Source organism: Vespula pensylvanica, chromosome 15 (assembly GCF_014466175.1).
Source record: "Vespula pensylvanica isolate Volc-1 chromosome 15, ASM1446617v1, whole genome shotgun sequence".
NCBI classification, from domain to species: Eukaryota; Metazoa; Arthropoda; class Insecta; order Hymenoptera; family Vespidae; genus Vespula; species Vespula pensylvanica.
Window position 1 is genome coordinate 4,753,599 of NC_057699.1, and position 14,712 is coordinate 4,768,310.

At 43.0% G+C, this 14,712-nt stretch overlaps 2 protein-coding genes across 7 annotated transcripts; both read left to right on the plus strand.

Annotated features, from left to right (window-relative positions):
• Window positions 1-398: 398 nt before the first annotated feature.
• On the plus strand, window positions 399-8,259 carry LOC122634453. 6 transcript variants are annotated; one of them, XM_043823407.1, is made up of 7 exons: window positions 399-1,127; window positions 1,500-1,592; window positions 1,668-3,086; window positions 3,370-3,615; window positions 3,733-3,869; window positions 4,403-4,633; window positions 5,563-8,259. In XM_043823407.1, exons 1-7 carry the CDS (start codon window positions 1,124-1,126, stop codon window positions 7,744-7,746), a joined length of 4,314 nt encoding a protein of 1,437 aa, XP_043679342.1. In that variant the 5' UTR covers window positions 399-1,123; the 3' UTR covers window positions 7,747-8,259. The 6 variants fall into 6 exon arrangements, with proteins under 6 accessions (XP_043679342.1, XP_043679339.1, XP_043679343.1 ...); XM_043823404.1 differs by having other exon boundaries at window positions 400-1,127; window positions 1,668-3,245; XM_043823406.1 differs by having other exon boundaries at window positions 401-1,138; window positions 1,668-3,254; window positions 5,563-8,258.
• A 58-nt stretch (window positions 8,260-8,317) lies between these two features.
• On the plus strand, window positions 8,318-11,479 carry LOC122634458 (activated Cdc42 kinase-like). Its single transcript, XM_043823423.1, has 2 exons — window positions 8,318-9,059; window positions 9,166-11,479. Exons 1-2 carry the CDS (start codon window positions 8,530-8,532, stop codon window positions 10,187-10,189), a joined length of 1,554 nt encoding a protein of 517 aa, XP_043679358.1. The 5' UTR covers window positions 8,318-8,529; the 3' UTR covers window positions 10,190-11,479.
• Window positions 11,480-14,712: the final 3,233 nt, after the last annotated feature.

Here is a 14,712-nt window from a genome sequence, read left to right on the forward strand (position 1 = left end):
ATTCATACTAAAAATATAATAAGAATAAATGCCGTTAAATAACTTATAGATATCACTTTTGTTATAAAAACGCACGTGTGAACGAAGGTTAAGACAACGGAGGTGAAAGATTCACAACAACAACGCACTATGAAAGAAGGGTACCTTGCCGGTGAAGTAGCGCCTGTACGAAATTCAATATCGTTGGATTTTTACGATTATCCGTTCACAATTGATCCAAAATTCAGTATACTTGTATTATTTCGAATGTTTATCCGTTCGTCGGTACTACCACCGATGTTTCCTACGATATTCAAACGACGACTCCGTTCTACGTCGCACGAAGGACTAGACTCTCCCGCGTGAGTGAAATTACAAAGTCTCTAACAAGTTGGCGTTGTAATAGCTCGTCCCTATTGGTCGACGCAGTAGCACGTGGATACAGCCACCAATAGCGTGTAGTCAAAGGAGGGAGTTTACGCGAACGATATTGTCGCTTGTCATCTTCCATGTGTATAAGCCGACTATAACCGAATCGTAACGAAAACGACCGATTCATGATGCTGCGATGGATCTGTCGATCGCTTCTTGCACGCTTTTCACCAGTAATAACAGCAAAGTGCAGTAGTAGTAATTGCACTAGCAGCACGACATTGGTCGATGCTATGCATCGCGTACGCGTCCTGTAAATTAGTGCTTCGTGCAAACGATAAAGACGATCTGTCGTCTCGTATGTAGAGAGGAGATAGTAGGGAGTGAGAGGGGGGAGGGATAGAGAGAGAGAGAGAGAGAGAGAGAGAGAGAGAGAGAGAAAGTGAAACTCGCGAGGGATACGCGTCTCGCGCGAGGTTTTATCGTACGCGAGTGCGTTCGATTACGCCGGATAAAGGAAGCGAGAAAAAAATCTAAAAGTTGTATCGACTAAAGAGCCGGTGATGAAAGAGACGGCGGATAAAAGTAGGGGTGAAATGACTCGTAAAAATGTGGGTTGAGAAAGCGAAAAAGGAAGGCTGAGAGAACGAAGACCGGTCGATTGGTCGTTGTCGCGCGCGCGACAAGAAACAAAAGAGAGGAAGAAAGCTTTGTGACTCCGAAGCGGACGGCCCTCGCCGTTGCCAAAGCGTATCCTCGCTTGCAGCGAAGAATGGGTGAGTGCGCGGTACGAAGTCTCGATTGATTATAAATAAAATCTTTCTATTTAAGGCCGCGGGGCGTGTCTTTCGCGGAAATACGACGAAAGAAAATAGATTTTGCGAACGAGACTCGGCTCTCGAGATCTCTATGCACTTGCCGAATACATTTTCCACTCTACTTCCACTCTCCCCTCCTTTCTCTCTCTCTCTCTCTCGCTCTCCCTCCCTCCCTGCCTCCCCCCCCTCTCTCTCTCTCTCTGGGTTCTTTCCGTTTCTCTTTAATCCGTATCGCTATATACATATATATTAATAAACAATGCAGCAAATGAAATTTCTCGCATATTATAATGGAAATGTTTAACTAACGATGTCATTGTAAAAACACAGATGCGCAAGGAGGAATGTCGCGCAACGTCGGTCCTGGACTTTATGAATTTCTTATGGAGGCAGAATTGCAACAGTATTATCCAGGTATTCGGGGTACGTAGATACAACGTGCTTGCATTACTCGGAGAAGTTTAAACGTGTTTTACATTTATTTCTTGTTATCGTCAGGGGACCTAAAAGTTCAAACAACGGCGCAGTTAAAATATGTGACCGAAGAAGATTTAAATGCCATAGGAATGAGTAAACCTGAAATGAGACGCTTAAAGAAATATTTTCAAAAGCACTTCCCTCAAAATTATCTGTCAAAGTTTAAGAAGATGTTACTACCAAAGCGCGAAGAACAAACACCCAGTGCTCTTGGTATGTTACCGGAGGAAAGACAGGATAGGCCTCCGGTACGCGTTCCTAACAAGCACATGATTCCTGCCGATGCGATAATAGTGAACAAGGAGTTAGGGACAGGAGAATTTGGAGTTGTACAACAAGGCGTATGGACCAACGACGGCGAAAGGATACAAGTTGCAATAAAGTGTTTATCGCGAGAGAGAATGCAGAATAATCCCATAGAATTTTTAAAAGAAGCTGCCATTATGCACTCCATCGATCACGAACACATAGTAAGATTATACGGAGTTGTTTTGGATACAAATTCATTGATGCTGGTAACGGAATTAGCGCCATTGCGTTCTCTACTAGAGTGTTTGAAGGAGCCGAGTTTACGGGCCAGTTTTCCCGTTTTGTCGCTATGCGATTTCGCCGTTCAAATAGCCGATGGAATGCAATACTTGGAAGCAAAGAGACTGATACATCGAGATTTAGCCGCAAGGAATATCCTTGTCTTTTCTAAGAACAAAGTTAAGATATCAGATTTTGGATTGTCCCGTGCGCTCGGCGTCGGTAAAGATTACTATCAGACGAACTTCAATGTAAATTTAAAATTACCGATCGCGTGGTGCGCTCCGGAATGCATATCTTACTTGAAGTTTACATCCGCCAGCGATGTATGGGCGTACGGCGTGACCCTTTGGGAAATGTTCAGTTATGGATTTCAACCGTGGGCCGCGCTGACGGGTCATCAAATTCTAGAAGCCATCGACGAACCAAATTTTCAAAGACTCGAACAACCAGAATGTTGCCCGAAAGATTATTTTTCATTGATGCAACAATGCTGGCAGCACGAGCCGTCCAAACGGCCGAAATTCTCCGAATTAATCAATTTGTTGCCGGACTTGAAGCCGGAGCAAGTCCAAGCTGTGCAGGACAGCACGGAAGCGGGACAATTGGTCTATAGACAAGGCGATATAATAACCGTGTTGGACAAAGGTAGTAGCAATACCATGTGGAAGGGCGTCTTAAACAATGGGAAAACGGGGATCTTTAATCCCGCTCACACGATAGCATATCTTGGGTCGAATTTACCGAGCAACAAGCCAGGAGAATTTACAAGAGGCGACGGGAAAAACGCCTTTTCCTCTCAACGCAGGAAAATTCGTACGGATATGATATCTTCTCCTCAGGGCGATTTGAAACACACCGGTCACGTTGGCCTGGACGGAGCATATTTCGGTGATATCAGTTTTCTCGGTGGCAAGTACCCACATTTACCGCGTCAAGTGGTAACCCCCTATAAGCCGCAGGAAGATGTAACGGATAATTCTAGTCAAATTTTAAATCAGGATGTAAGAAGTTTAGAGATAGACAGAGAAACTTTGAGGGATAGCAGGGCTTTGCAACAAGAACAGCAAAGTAAACATGGTAGTTCTTTTTATGTTCTTTCCTTTCCTTTTATTAGAGGGAGTAATTATTAGTACTGTCGTTAGAGAGAATATCAATATCTTTCTCTCATACTTCTCTCTGATACTTTTTGTAGACAGTTTATGGTCCGACGTTAATTCCGAGATGTGCCAATTGGGAAGCGTTTCTAACCCGAGCAAACAAGCTGCCGTCGTGTCGTCAAATCCGATCGGTAATATCGAAAGTCTCGGTGCCGACCACGAATATCACGAGATCAGCGACGAGGAGAATCAAGACAGTCCGTTGAGATTCGACAAAACGCTAAACTTTGACTTTGGCCCGAGCCTTTTGGCTGAGATGGATCAAATGTTTAGGTCTCTGGGTAAGCGAAGTCTACGGACGCTCGTTGAATGATACAAGCAATGATCGTAATAATAACGATGCTAATACAAAACTCGCTGTCTAACGCATCTACCGCTATCTTGTACCGTCGTAAAAGGTTCTTCCGCTCCTCCACCGCCACCCGGGCACCCTTTACCTACCGAACACGAGTCGAGCAACGCAAGAAACGAACTTCGGGAGATACAGGCAAAGCAATGCAGCAAGAAGAAACAAGCGACCGTGAGTCCCATAAATGTACAGTAATCTTTTATTATTTCTAATCATACGTTTGTACATTAGTGATCATTAATATTTTCTTATTTATTGTTTGCTGCTCTTTTTATATCAGTTTGTATAAATGTTTCAACATTATTTACATTTACTTTCTACTTTGATATTTTTACTTTTGTATTTATCGTTTATATTTATCCACATTTATATTTACGTCTGTAACTTACGTTTATACGTATTTATATTATTTATTGTCTTACCTGTATTGCGAGAACGCATTAGTTAAGGAATAAAACTTAATAAATTTAACTGGAGGAAGTACTCGAGGAAAGTACTCGAAAACGAAAGAAAGGTAAAAAGGAAAAGAGAAGAAAAAGAAAAGGAATTACGCCATTACGATCGTAATCAACGAGAGATCGATATCTTTCGCGGGACGATACGCATATAATATACGATATCGTACAGTCGTAGCGCAAGCCATACTAAAGATCAAAGATAGAAATAAAGTTAGTAGAGTCGTAACTGATGGAATCAGTAAACGTTTATCTTATATTTAGGTGAAGCCTATCTCTGCAGCCGATCAGAAAACACTCTACTCGGCCATTGCTATGGCACAGGAATTGACAGCACGTTCCATGACAGATCTTGAACATCCACCGGAGTCTCCCCGAACACCCGCCAGTCCTTCAAGACGCAGAAAATTCTCTTTTAAGTTGCCACATCAACACAGTCCCAAACCAGACAGACGACACTTTTCAGAAGAAGCAGCCAGAATACCTGACATGCAGGTACATTGAAACAATTTTTTGTTTGGTTACTGGTACCTATATTATGAAAATATACACACAACATAAAGATTCTCAAAGTCTAAGCGAAGGAAGAGCAATCGTTATCACTTAATCACTTTATCGAATTCCTTCGCGAGCTTACGGATTATGCAGTTTCGCACACTCTTCACACCACCAACAAGTTCGTCCGATTAACCGATAGAGAAATATCGATTATTACTTTTAACATTCTCTTTTAAATTTACGAATTCGAATGTTTCGATAACGTATCACGAATCTCTCTCAGATTAAACTGTTATGGAACAGAGTTAATTCCTGCTGTCATTTTCACTCGAAAAGTAGGTATATGCATTACTAATCTTTCAGCTAGGAATATTTTTATTAAACCATAAGTGATATATATGTATGTACGTACGTACGTACGTACGTATATACGTACATACGCATGTGTATATATATATATGTGTGTGTGTGTGCGCGTGTGCGCGCGCGCGCGTGCGTGTGTGCATATACATACGTACGTACGTACACACGCATACACATGATCGACTTTCGACAAAACTCTAATACTAATTAATTCCTCCTCTCCTCCTCCCTTTCTAACTCATCGTTTATTTGTCTCGTTCAATTTTTCTTTGTTATCGCTTATTCTTTTGTTTATTCACTTCTTTTATCCTTTTCGTTTTCCTTTTTTCTTTTTTCTTCATTTTTTTATGCGTCGCTGCACTGCCGTTATAAAAATCCTTTTTTATTTTTCGTCGATATATAACGTCGAATCTTCGAATGATATTAATTTGATATAATTTCATGTGACATTTCGCTTGCCTCGTCGTACGCAACCATTATTGTTCTAATTCTGCATGATCGTATCTAACGTCTGTATTGTATGTAACGAACTAACGTTATTTTGTGCATGCGACGATATAAAGTGGCTATGTTCGAGTTTACAATCGCTATCCTCCACGGTATCTAGCATAGAATCTCTTGGCGCCCCATCGACCTTAAAATTGCCTTTGTGGGATAAAGCCTCGGCAGAGTTTTGCTTTGCAAAGTCCCGCGAACTTTTAACGAAACCAAGTGCCTGGACTTCCTATATGGATATAGAATTCGACGCGCATATATTGGACAATGCAGCCACCAAACAGAATCTCGTGAAATCGAGCGAGTTCCTCGAGCATGGAAATAGGAAAAGTGGCTACAATTGCGAAAATGCGATCGACATAAATCCAAATCATAATCTTAAGCAACACAACGGAACGGTGTCCTTCAAAATGGATAATCCTAATCTTGATTTTCCAAGGGAATCCAAACGGATATCGACCAGTTACGTCGATCGCTACTTCGAGCAACCTAAATATTTTGACGAGGACAGCAGCGGTTTGAGCTGTTCCGTCGATAAAGCTTTGCGCTTCGTCGAGGAGAAATCCGACAAATTTGATAAAATGAATAATTTGGAGCACTCCGTTAGATCCTCGTACGCGAGCAATATCCAAGAGCAAACCTCGTTGATGGGCAACAGGGCCGCTCAGCAACAGCTCTATCAAAACAAAGTCGATAATTGCGAGCAAACGTTGCAAGACAAGACGAGCTCGACGAATTTCGAGGTGGCCCGCGAAGAGACGCCTAATTACGACTTGTTGAAGGAGAAAACGGCGAATCTCGATACCTCCCGCGGCAAACCAGTTAAATTCGAGTCCCAGAGAGAGAAGATGAGTAACATCGACGTCGGAACGAGACCAAAACTGTCGAGCTCCTTCAGTGATTCTTCAAAGATAAATATAACGGAATTCACGAAGAAGATCGACATAGCGAAAGCGAGAGCGTCGAAGGTCGCTTTCGTGCCCAGATCGAATCATCCCGGTCAAGAAACGAAGAGCATCGTTTACGGTTCGTCCGATAGCATAAAAACCAATGTACAAACTGGCACGTCCGATAATAGTACGACGAGAGGAAACGTGGAGGCGGTAAGAATAAATATTCAAAGCTTCCGTAAGATCGAACAGAATCAAAACGGTTTCGATGCCTTCCCTTTCGTAATATCGAACAATCCGTTGTTCATTGCCGAGTCGGATAAAAAGGAATCGCCGATATACAGCAGTTCGGAAAGTTTGCGAGTCAATTTTCAGCGGCTCAGGCGAAAGTCCGACGCCGAGGCCAACAGTCAAGTCGAACTGAGTAGCAAGATACTCGCGGAAAAGTATCAACGGGAGGTATCGGGCCTGGAGAGCGTTAAAAGTTACTTGGACTCGAAGAAGGGTCAAGGATTGAGCCTGGGACTGGGAAAGTTGACGCAAAATATGATGCAGCTCGGGAAGAACATCGGTCAGAACTCTATGTCGAATAAAGCGATGTTACCGAATATGAGAAAGTTGGACTTGCCGAGCCAGTCGACTCAAGTGACTTTTCGTAACTTGAACGTTCCGCTTCAGAAACCGAAGCATCTCGACTTGAACATACCCTTGCAGAGTCAGCAACAATCGAGCGCCGTTAAGTTGAATATAACGCAAAAGGCAAATCCGCCTGCGAGCCCTAGCATACATCAGCATATATTGGAACCACCGAAATTGTATCAAAACGAGACTGCTAGAAAGGAGCTACCGAAGTCCGAGCAGGTGCTGGTAGATAAACCGACGTGCAACACGACGAACGTCTATCGGCACAGGACGTCGTCTCTGTCGGAGAATCGAAAGCCGCCGTTAAAGAACGTACGCAGGTCGTTCCATCCGAGGAACGATTCCAGCGAGGATTCGGACTCGGTTTCTCATTCGGAGACGGACATAAGGAGTCGATTGCGTTACAAACGCCGTAGCAAAAAGGTCCCTCACAGTTTGAGGCTGAACTTTAAGAACAAGGGACAATTTCTCCATCCGGATTCGGCCAGAGGATTTTCCTCGGTGGAACTCTGTGGGAAGTCACCGCCACCCTCTACGAGCTTCCTAAATTCCCTCTCCCCGCCTTTCTCTTCTAGGAATAACTTGCTCTCCTGGCCCGAAAGCGCCCCGAGCTCCAGTTTGACCTTCACGAGTAATTCCGATCTGGACTCGGACACGAGTTCGGAGTATCCGGAATTTACCAACGACATATTGACCTTTCCTCCCTCTCCAGCTCCTTAAAATGCGAGGGGTTTCACGAAAGATCGATTTGCACGATAAAGGCCGTAAGAACCTTCCTCGGGAAGGAATCGTAGATATCCACGTATACCTATGCGTAGAGTATATAGCATGCTTGCATGTTCCTCTCTTTTGTCTCGATCGTCGAACTCGGATATTAACCGAATAACGATTATGGCTTTGTATCGACTAGAGTTTATACCTTTTTATACCATACGACGAGATCTTACGTCTTACGCGCGTCGACCGAATTATCGAGGAACGATGGATTGCGATCGACGGTGCACGAATCCGAATCCTTCTTCGCGTCTTTGCGCATTGCGTCGCACGCACCTTTATCCGATGCAGCAGTTGCATTCGTTTCGCTGCACCAAGTATCTTACTACTCGTCCACACACGCACACGCGCACGCACACGAAAACGTCTTTTGGTTCGGTTTCAAGAGTCGACAACTTTCTGTTGGCAACGCGTGGCAACGATTCCTCGACGGAGATCGATATCGTTTCGTTCGTTCGTCCGTTCGTCCGTTCGTCCGTTCGTCCGTTCGTTCGTTCTTCTTCTTCTTCTTATTCTTCTTCTTCTTCTTCTTCTTCTTCTTCTTCTTCTATCATAGTGCTCCTCATTTATAATTTTTGTTTTTAATTTTCGTTTTTCTTCTCTCTCCCCGAATCTATCCCCATCCCGCGACTTGTTTAGGCGACGTTGTCGGAGGAAGCCAAGGAGGTGTACAACAGCCTGGTCGAAACACCAGCGATCGAAAGCGCACAAGACACGAATCCTCTTCGTATGTTGCGTTCGGGATTGCCTGTGGTGAGACCAAGAGTTCGTGGTAACAAACACGCGACCCTTGGCCATAGTATGTCCCATCCGGAGGACGCATCTTCGGAACACGCTTTTCAATTTGTGGATATGCATCACGGCGGAGCAAAAACCTTGCCAAAGATTCGAGCACCGCCACCTCCTCATCTGCCACCTCCCTTACCTCAAACTCGAAGCTTGGAGAGGCACCACTCCGCTTTGGAGATCGAGAACAATCAGAATCAGAGTAACGTCGATGAAAATCCGATACCATTGCCGCCGCGAGATCGTTCGAAAACGTTACAACCGAAATCGAGCTTGCCCAGACATCAAAGGAAACATCCGTTGATCATACCGGGTGGAGGAGTGACGAGGACCCTCGCCAAAATGGCCGTCACGACGCCGCCCGCTCTGGAGGATCAAGTCGACGGTAATTTTCTCCTTCAATATGCGAATTCACCGACCACCAGTACTTCCACCCTGCAGGAGAGCTATTCTCCGGAAGTTTCGACCAACAGGTAGGTAGGGCCAACTCTCTCCTTCGTCCTCTGTCCTACTTAGACGGGAAGCTCTAGTCGCACTTCCAACCATCATCCGTCTAACGTTCTTCGTACCTTCTTCCAGTCCGGAAGAATTCGAGCAGCGCATCGAGTCGGAGCTTGCCGCTCTGGATTCTTTGCCCATGGACGAAAGCAAGATGCATCGTTGCAGCGTCATCTCGGAGGATCTACTCGAGTTCTCTGACAATCTGATCGATCCCGAGGATACAGGATCCTGTACTACTGAGAACGTATCGGAGGAAACGAACGACTCCGTTGACGTTGACGTTAGGAGAAAGATCAGCGTTGAGTCGAAAAATTCGCAAAAAAGCGTTGCTTCGAAATCCCTCGAGGAAGAGGCCGAGACGGGGCTGCCCAGTAGAAACTCCACTACGTCCAGCTCGAGCAGATCGGAAGACTCGAGTCTCTCAAATAAAAACGAATCTCCGAGCGTAGCTTCGATCGCAAGATCGTCCCAGCCGACGAGCGCGAGAGGAGGAGGATCGTCGAGCCATCAAAAAAGATCTTTCAACTGTACGCTTCAGATAGAACGGTCCTTTGCGGAGGAATCCAGCGTGATCGCTAGCACCGGTACGACCACGCAGTACAACGCAAATACCGTGAAATCCTCTGGATCGGACAATGCGAATCGCAAGGATCCTAATTGCTGTAACAACGACAACTATCTTACGTCCAATACGAAATCGTACGATCGCGAAGAATCGGATAAATTGGTAGTCGCGCGTAACAGCGATTTGTCGCGACAATCCGATCACGTTTCCTGCGAGGATCTTTTAGAGTTCGCTTGCGACGGTCCGAACGCTCGCAGAACTCGTGGTCCGCGTAACGGCGAACAGTCCGACGAAGTGAGAATCATGTTGAAGGTTTTACACGATCAATCGACTCCCGAGTCCTGCATAGCGGCCTTGAACGTCACCGGCTGGGACGTCTTGACGGCGATAAAGCTCGAACGTCTTCAAGGCTTGTTGAAAAGGGAGAACAATTTTGTCGGTCTCGAGGATTGCAAGCTGATGCTCAGCCAGTGCGGCGGGGACGTCGTTAAAGCGGCCGCCTTGCTACGAAACACCGATGATACCGCTGCGGTTTAATCCTCGAGACGCAACAGTTCAATACGCTTTTGTTTTTCTTTTTTTTTTTTTTTTTTTTTCTACAGATAATCGAGATTCGCGAGATTTTTATTTATTTCCGTTAGGGCTTTTTCTTTTATATAGCGATACAAAAATATAGTATTTCAAGGCGACGCACTTTTCCAACTTTATTATCGCGTCGAGTCTTTGCACGAGGGGCGATCGAATTTTCCAAAAATTCGTGCCAGCCTGTTTCAAAGAAACGTTTAATCGTCTATTTTAACCGAATCGCTTATTTAATTTATCCTACTATTTTTTCGCAGAGTAATTTGCATTTTTATTGTATCTTTACACGATGTGATATACTTTGCACAATAAGTAATCTCGTCAAATAGTCGGTTTATCATTATCATTTAGATGATAAAGCTGAATACACTCACACACACACATAAATATATATTCGATGTATTTTCTATCTTCCGTTTTGCCAAGGTTTAATAATAGGAGCGAAAGTTTTATAAGGAAAGTCTGCGTTCGGCCATTAATTAAACTTTACGTAACGGATAAACGTAGGAAAATTTGTAGCATATTACGCTTTGAGGGCCGTATAGTCTCTCCCCTCTCTCTCTCTCTCTCTCTCTGTTTATATATATATATATATGTATGTATGTATGTATATACATATATACATAAAATTGTGTATTTTATTTTACACATAAAGATGCCCGTTTAGTCATTTTACTTTACTATCGTACTTGGGAAGAAAAAAAAGAAAAGGGAAGAAAAGAAAAAAAAATGAACGCGATCGAGTATTTTATAAGACAATCAGTTTTTTACGCGTCGATACGTTTAATGATCGCGCTGATTTAAGCGCGAAGCGAGGAGACTGCACGTAATACGATAAGCTCGTTTGATTCCTTCGCGTGTAGACAAATTTGTTTATTCGTTGATACGTAATTTTGATACGAAGATAATGTATTTTTTCTATCCCCATTTTTCAGTGTGACGTGTGCGCAGGGCCTACCGCTATATAGCATTTCTCTTTGCGATTTTAATTATTATTCTCGCTCGGTTTCGTCGATGTCTTGACGGTGAAATAGAAAAAAGGGAATTTAATATCGAGAGAAATATTTCGTAACGTTTCCGTGCTCGTTCAGGGAATAATTTTCTACTCGAGAACGAGCGGCAAACTTTCCTTCGTTTTCACGCCGTCGGTAGCGTCGAAAGGATAGCGAGATTATAAAATGAAATAAAAAACGAACAATAATAAAATGTAAGAACGGTGAACGTAATAAGACTAACGAGAAGAAACACCACGTTCCTAATTTTTTATCGAAACGCAACCCACGTTACTCACAGATCAAGACGTTGATTATTCTTAAACTTTAAATCGGTCGTTCACCGATAATAACGATAATAGTAATAATTATATCATAATAATATTACAGTAATATAATCATAATGGTTTGTATGCGTAAGTAATGTGTAATTTTTATACGCGTACGTCGTTGATGCGCGTTCGACGAACTCTACTAAAGAAAGCCGTTGTGATAAGCCGTATTGACTCCCTTTCGCGTGAGAAATAAGTTGAGCAAACATTCTTCTCTTTATACATATACGTATTATATATATATATATATATATATATATATATATATATATATATCTTTATACATACGTATTTCATCTTTCATCCTCGAACGATAGTTTTTTTCGCGAAAGATTACTATTGCACGCGTATCCACAAACGGAAAAACAAGAAAGGAAGAAGCCACGCATCCTTGTCCCGAAGGAAAATCTAACATTCGTAATTTAAGTGTCGATTAAGGAAAGTCGATATTTTATAATTTATATACATATATATATACACATTATTATTATTATTATTATTATTATTATTATATATCATATAAGTAGCCTGATTATCTCGGACGACCATTTCGTAGTCTCTCCAAGATAAAGGAAACCCACGATTTTATAATATTGTAACAAAGAGCGACAACTCGAGTCGGGTAGTCGTCGACTCGTGTCATTTCAACGAAGCCAAAAAAGCATCCCACGTAACCCCGTTTGTCGTCGGTCGACGTAACGAGTAATTCGAAGAATTACTCGTTGGCGACGTTAGATGATAATTGATAAGCCATTTCTTTCAAAGAAAGTTAACGCACCTCGGTGATACGCTTTCTTTTCTCTTTTTTCTTGTTTTTTCTTTCAAAGGGCCACTGTACTTACGAGCGTGCCCTATAGATAGAAATATCATCGAAAAACGATTAAAACTTATTGTTAATTATTACTACGAATTATTATTACTATTTATCGATTATTACACGCTAGCTAGCGATACGAGTAAAACGGAAAAAGAGAGAAAGAGAAAATAGTTGCTTCATGCGCGAATAACGAATCGAATAATTTGTTTCTTCGAGTAGTTGCAATAAATTGGAACATTGAATTTTTAATTGCGAGCATTTCTCTCTCTTCCTCTCTCTCTCTCTCTCTCTCTCTCTCTCTCTCTCTCTCTCTCTCTCTCTCTCGCGAAGCCTTTTTACTAAGGAAACAAGAGAAATAAGACCGATCGGTCTCGGCACCGTGATATCAAATGTATGTAATGACTGCACGAATTTCGTATTCGTATACCTTTGCAGTCCGAATTAGAAGTAAGTTCGTACCCTCGCCGTAACCCTTTTTGATACGCGATCTTACTCTAAGGTTTTTAACACATTTGTACGTCTTTCTCTCATATACACACACACACACACACTCACACCACCTGTCTCGTTCTTACCCTTTCGTTCCCTTTCTGCGTCGTTAACGCGCCACGAACACGACAATGTTTTATAACTGCTGTACTTGCGACGATAGATATAACGATATAATAATATATATATATATATACATACACGTCATGTATATACACACACAGACACATATATATATAAATGCGCATGACTTCGTAAATCAAGATACATCTTATATAATTTAATCCTTTCTTCTTTTCTTTCAGAAAAAAATAATCATGCCGAAAATTTCACAAGCTCGTTCCAGATTCTTTTGATTTCGATATTTCTGGCGTGAAAAATTGGAGAATCTTGCAAAAGACGAGAGAAGGAAGAGAAGGCGATAGAAAATCGTTTTGTCACGTTCACCATGGGCACGTTCTCCCGTTCGCGAGAGAACTGGCTTATTTTATTATTATTTCCGTAGAGTCAGATAGTTAGCGAACGGTCGAGTTAGTCGAGCGCGAGCAAGAGCACGAAGCATGCTCCTTCGAGATCGTTCTCCTTGCGATTTCGTGCTCGCCGAGGGAGAGAGAGAGAGAGAGATAAAGCAACGCAGCATCGTTTCTTCTTTTTTATTTACCATTTCTTTTCGTTTCTCACTTTGAAATGTTCGACGAAAATTGATTCGTTTATCGCGTTACGACGTCGATCTCGATCTCGATCTCGATCTCGAGCTTTGAGCTCGACCTCGACCTCGACCTCGAGCTCGGGAAAGTGAATCGTGAAAAAGAGCGAGGAGAAGTTTTAAGAGAACGCAGAATCAATCGTAATGCGTTCGCGCTCGTACGGAAAGGAAAGGCGCCATTGGAGGGAGCAAGGGACGAGGAGCTGCCAAAGGAGGAACGAGATCGATGGTATCGAGATGTTTGGGACATTTCCCTTATTTTTCCGACGTTCTTTATCGTTTTGTCATCGCTTGCTTGGTTTACAACGTGTTCAAACGTGTACGTAGCCAAGTCCGATTAGCGATCTCGTTAACGGCCTTGAGCAATACCTTTCTTTCGCTCGATTTCCAATGAACGAACCCACCGAGTTACTTCGGCGTTCGTTCACGCTCACGCTCACGCAAAATCCCACCATTTCTCTTGATAAATATTCCACTCTTACGTATTCCCTCGTTATTTCCTTTCGTTCGAATGAAAATCGGAACGCAATTCCGTAAGAGATCGTACGCGATAAGACGCCTCTATATACCTATCTCTATCTCACGGAAGTCGAAACGCTCTTTCTATTTAACGTTCTCGATTATGAAATCGATGAGCGAACGGACGAGTGCCCAAGAATTAAATCGACGTCCGCGCGTAATGATTTTCAACCGTGGTTGCGTCTGGGTGCATGCACCAACCTCGTACGTAACGATCTTTTCGACTTTTTATTTTTATATGGTACATAGCTTCCTCATGGCGCATGCAAATTTTGTCTACATACTTTCACCGTGCCTATCCGCGGCTCGTTCCGTCTCTCTCTCTCTCTCTCTCTCTCTCTCTCTCTCTCTATCCTCTTTGCATTCTCCGTGAAACGAGCATGCGTCCACGTATCAGTCCACTTCTGTCCATTAAGAGACTTTAGACGGAAAAAAAGCAGATCGTACATCGATGCGAAGTGTCGTTCGAACTTTATTAATCGTAAAGAACATTGCACGGTACTATTTTTACGAGTTATGCGATCGTATCGGCCACGTGAGAACGAATTATGCCCAAGAACAATATGATCGTTCGCGATAGGAGCAACGATGTTGCTTCTAACGGTCCTGGCAGCAATAAAGGA

Coding starts and splice junctions, on each gene's coding strand:
- LOC122634453 (XM_043823403.1), top strand. Junction 1,593..1,667: donor GTATTATCCAGGTATTCGGG/GTACGTAGATAC, acceptor TGTTATCGTCAG/GGGACCTAAAAGTTCAAACA. Junction 3,255..3,369: donor AGAACAGCAAAGTAAACATG/GTAGTTCTTTTT, acceptor TACTTTTTGTAG/ACAGTTTATGGTCCGACGTT.
- LOC122634458 (XM_043823423.1), top strand. CDS start 8,530: ATGTTGCGTTCGGGATTGCCTGTGGTGAGACCAAGAGTTCGTGGTAAC. Junction 9,060..9,165: donor CCGGAAGTTTCGACCAACAG/GTAGGTAGGGCC, acceptor ACCTTCTTCCAG/TCCGGAAGAATTCGAGCAGC.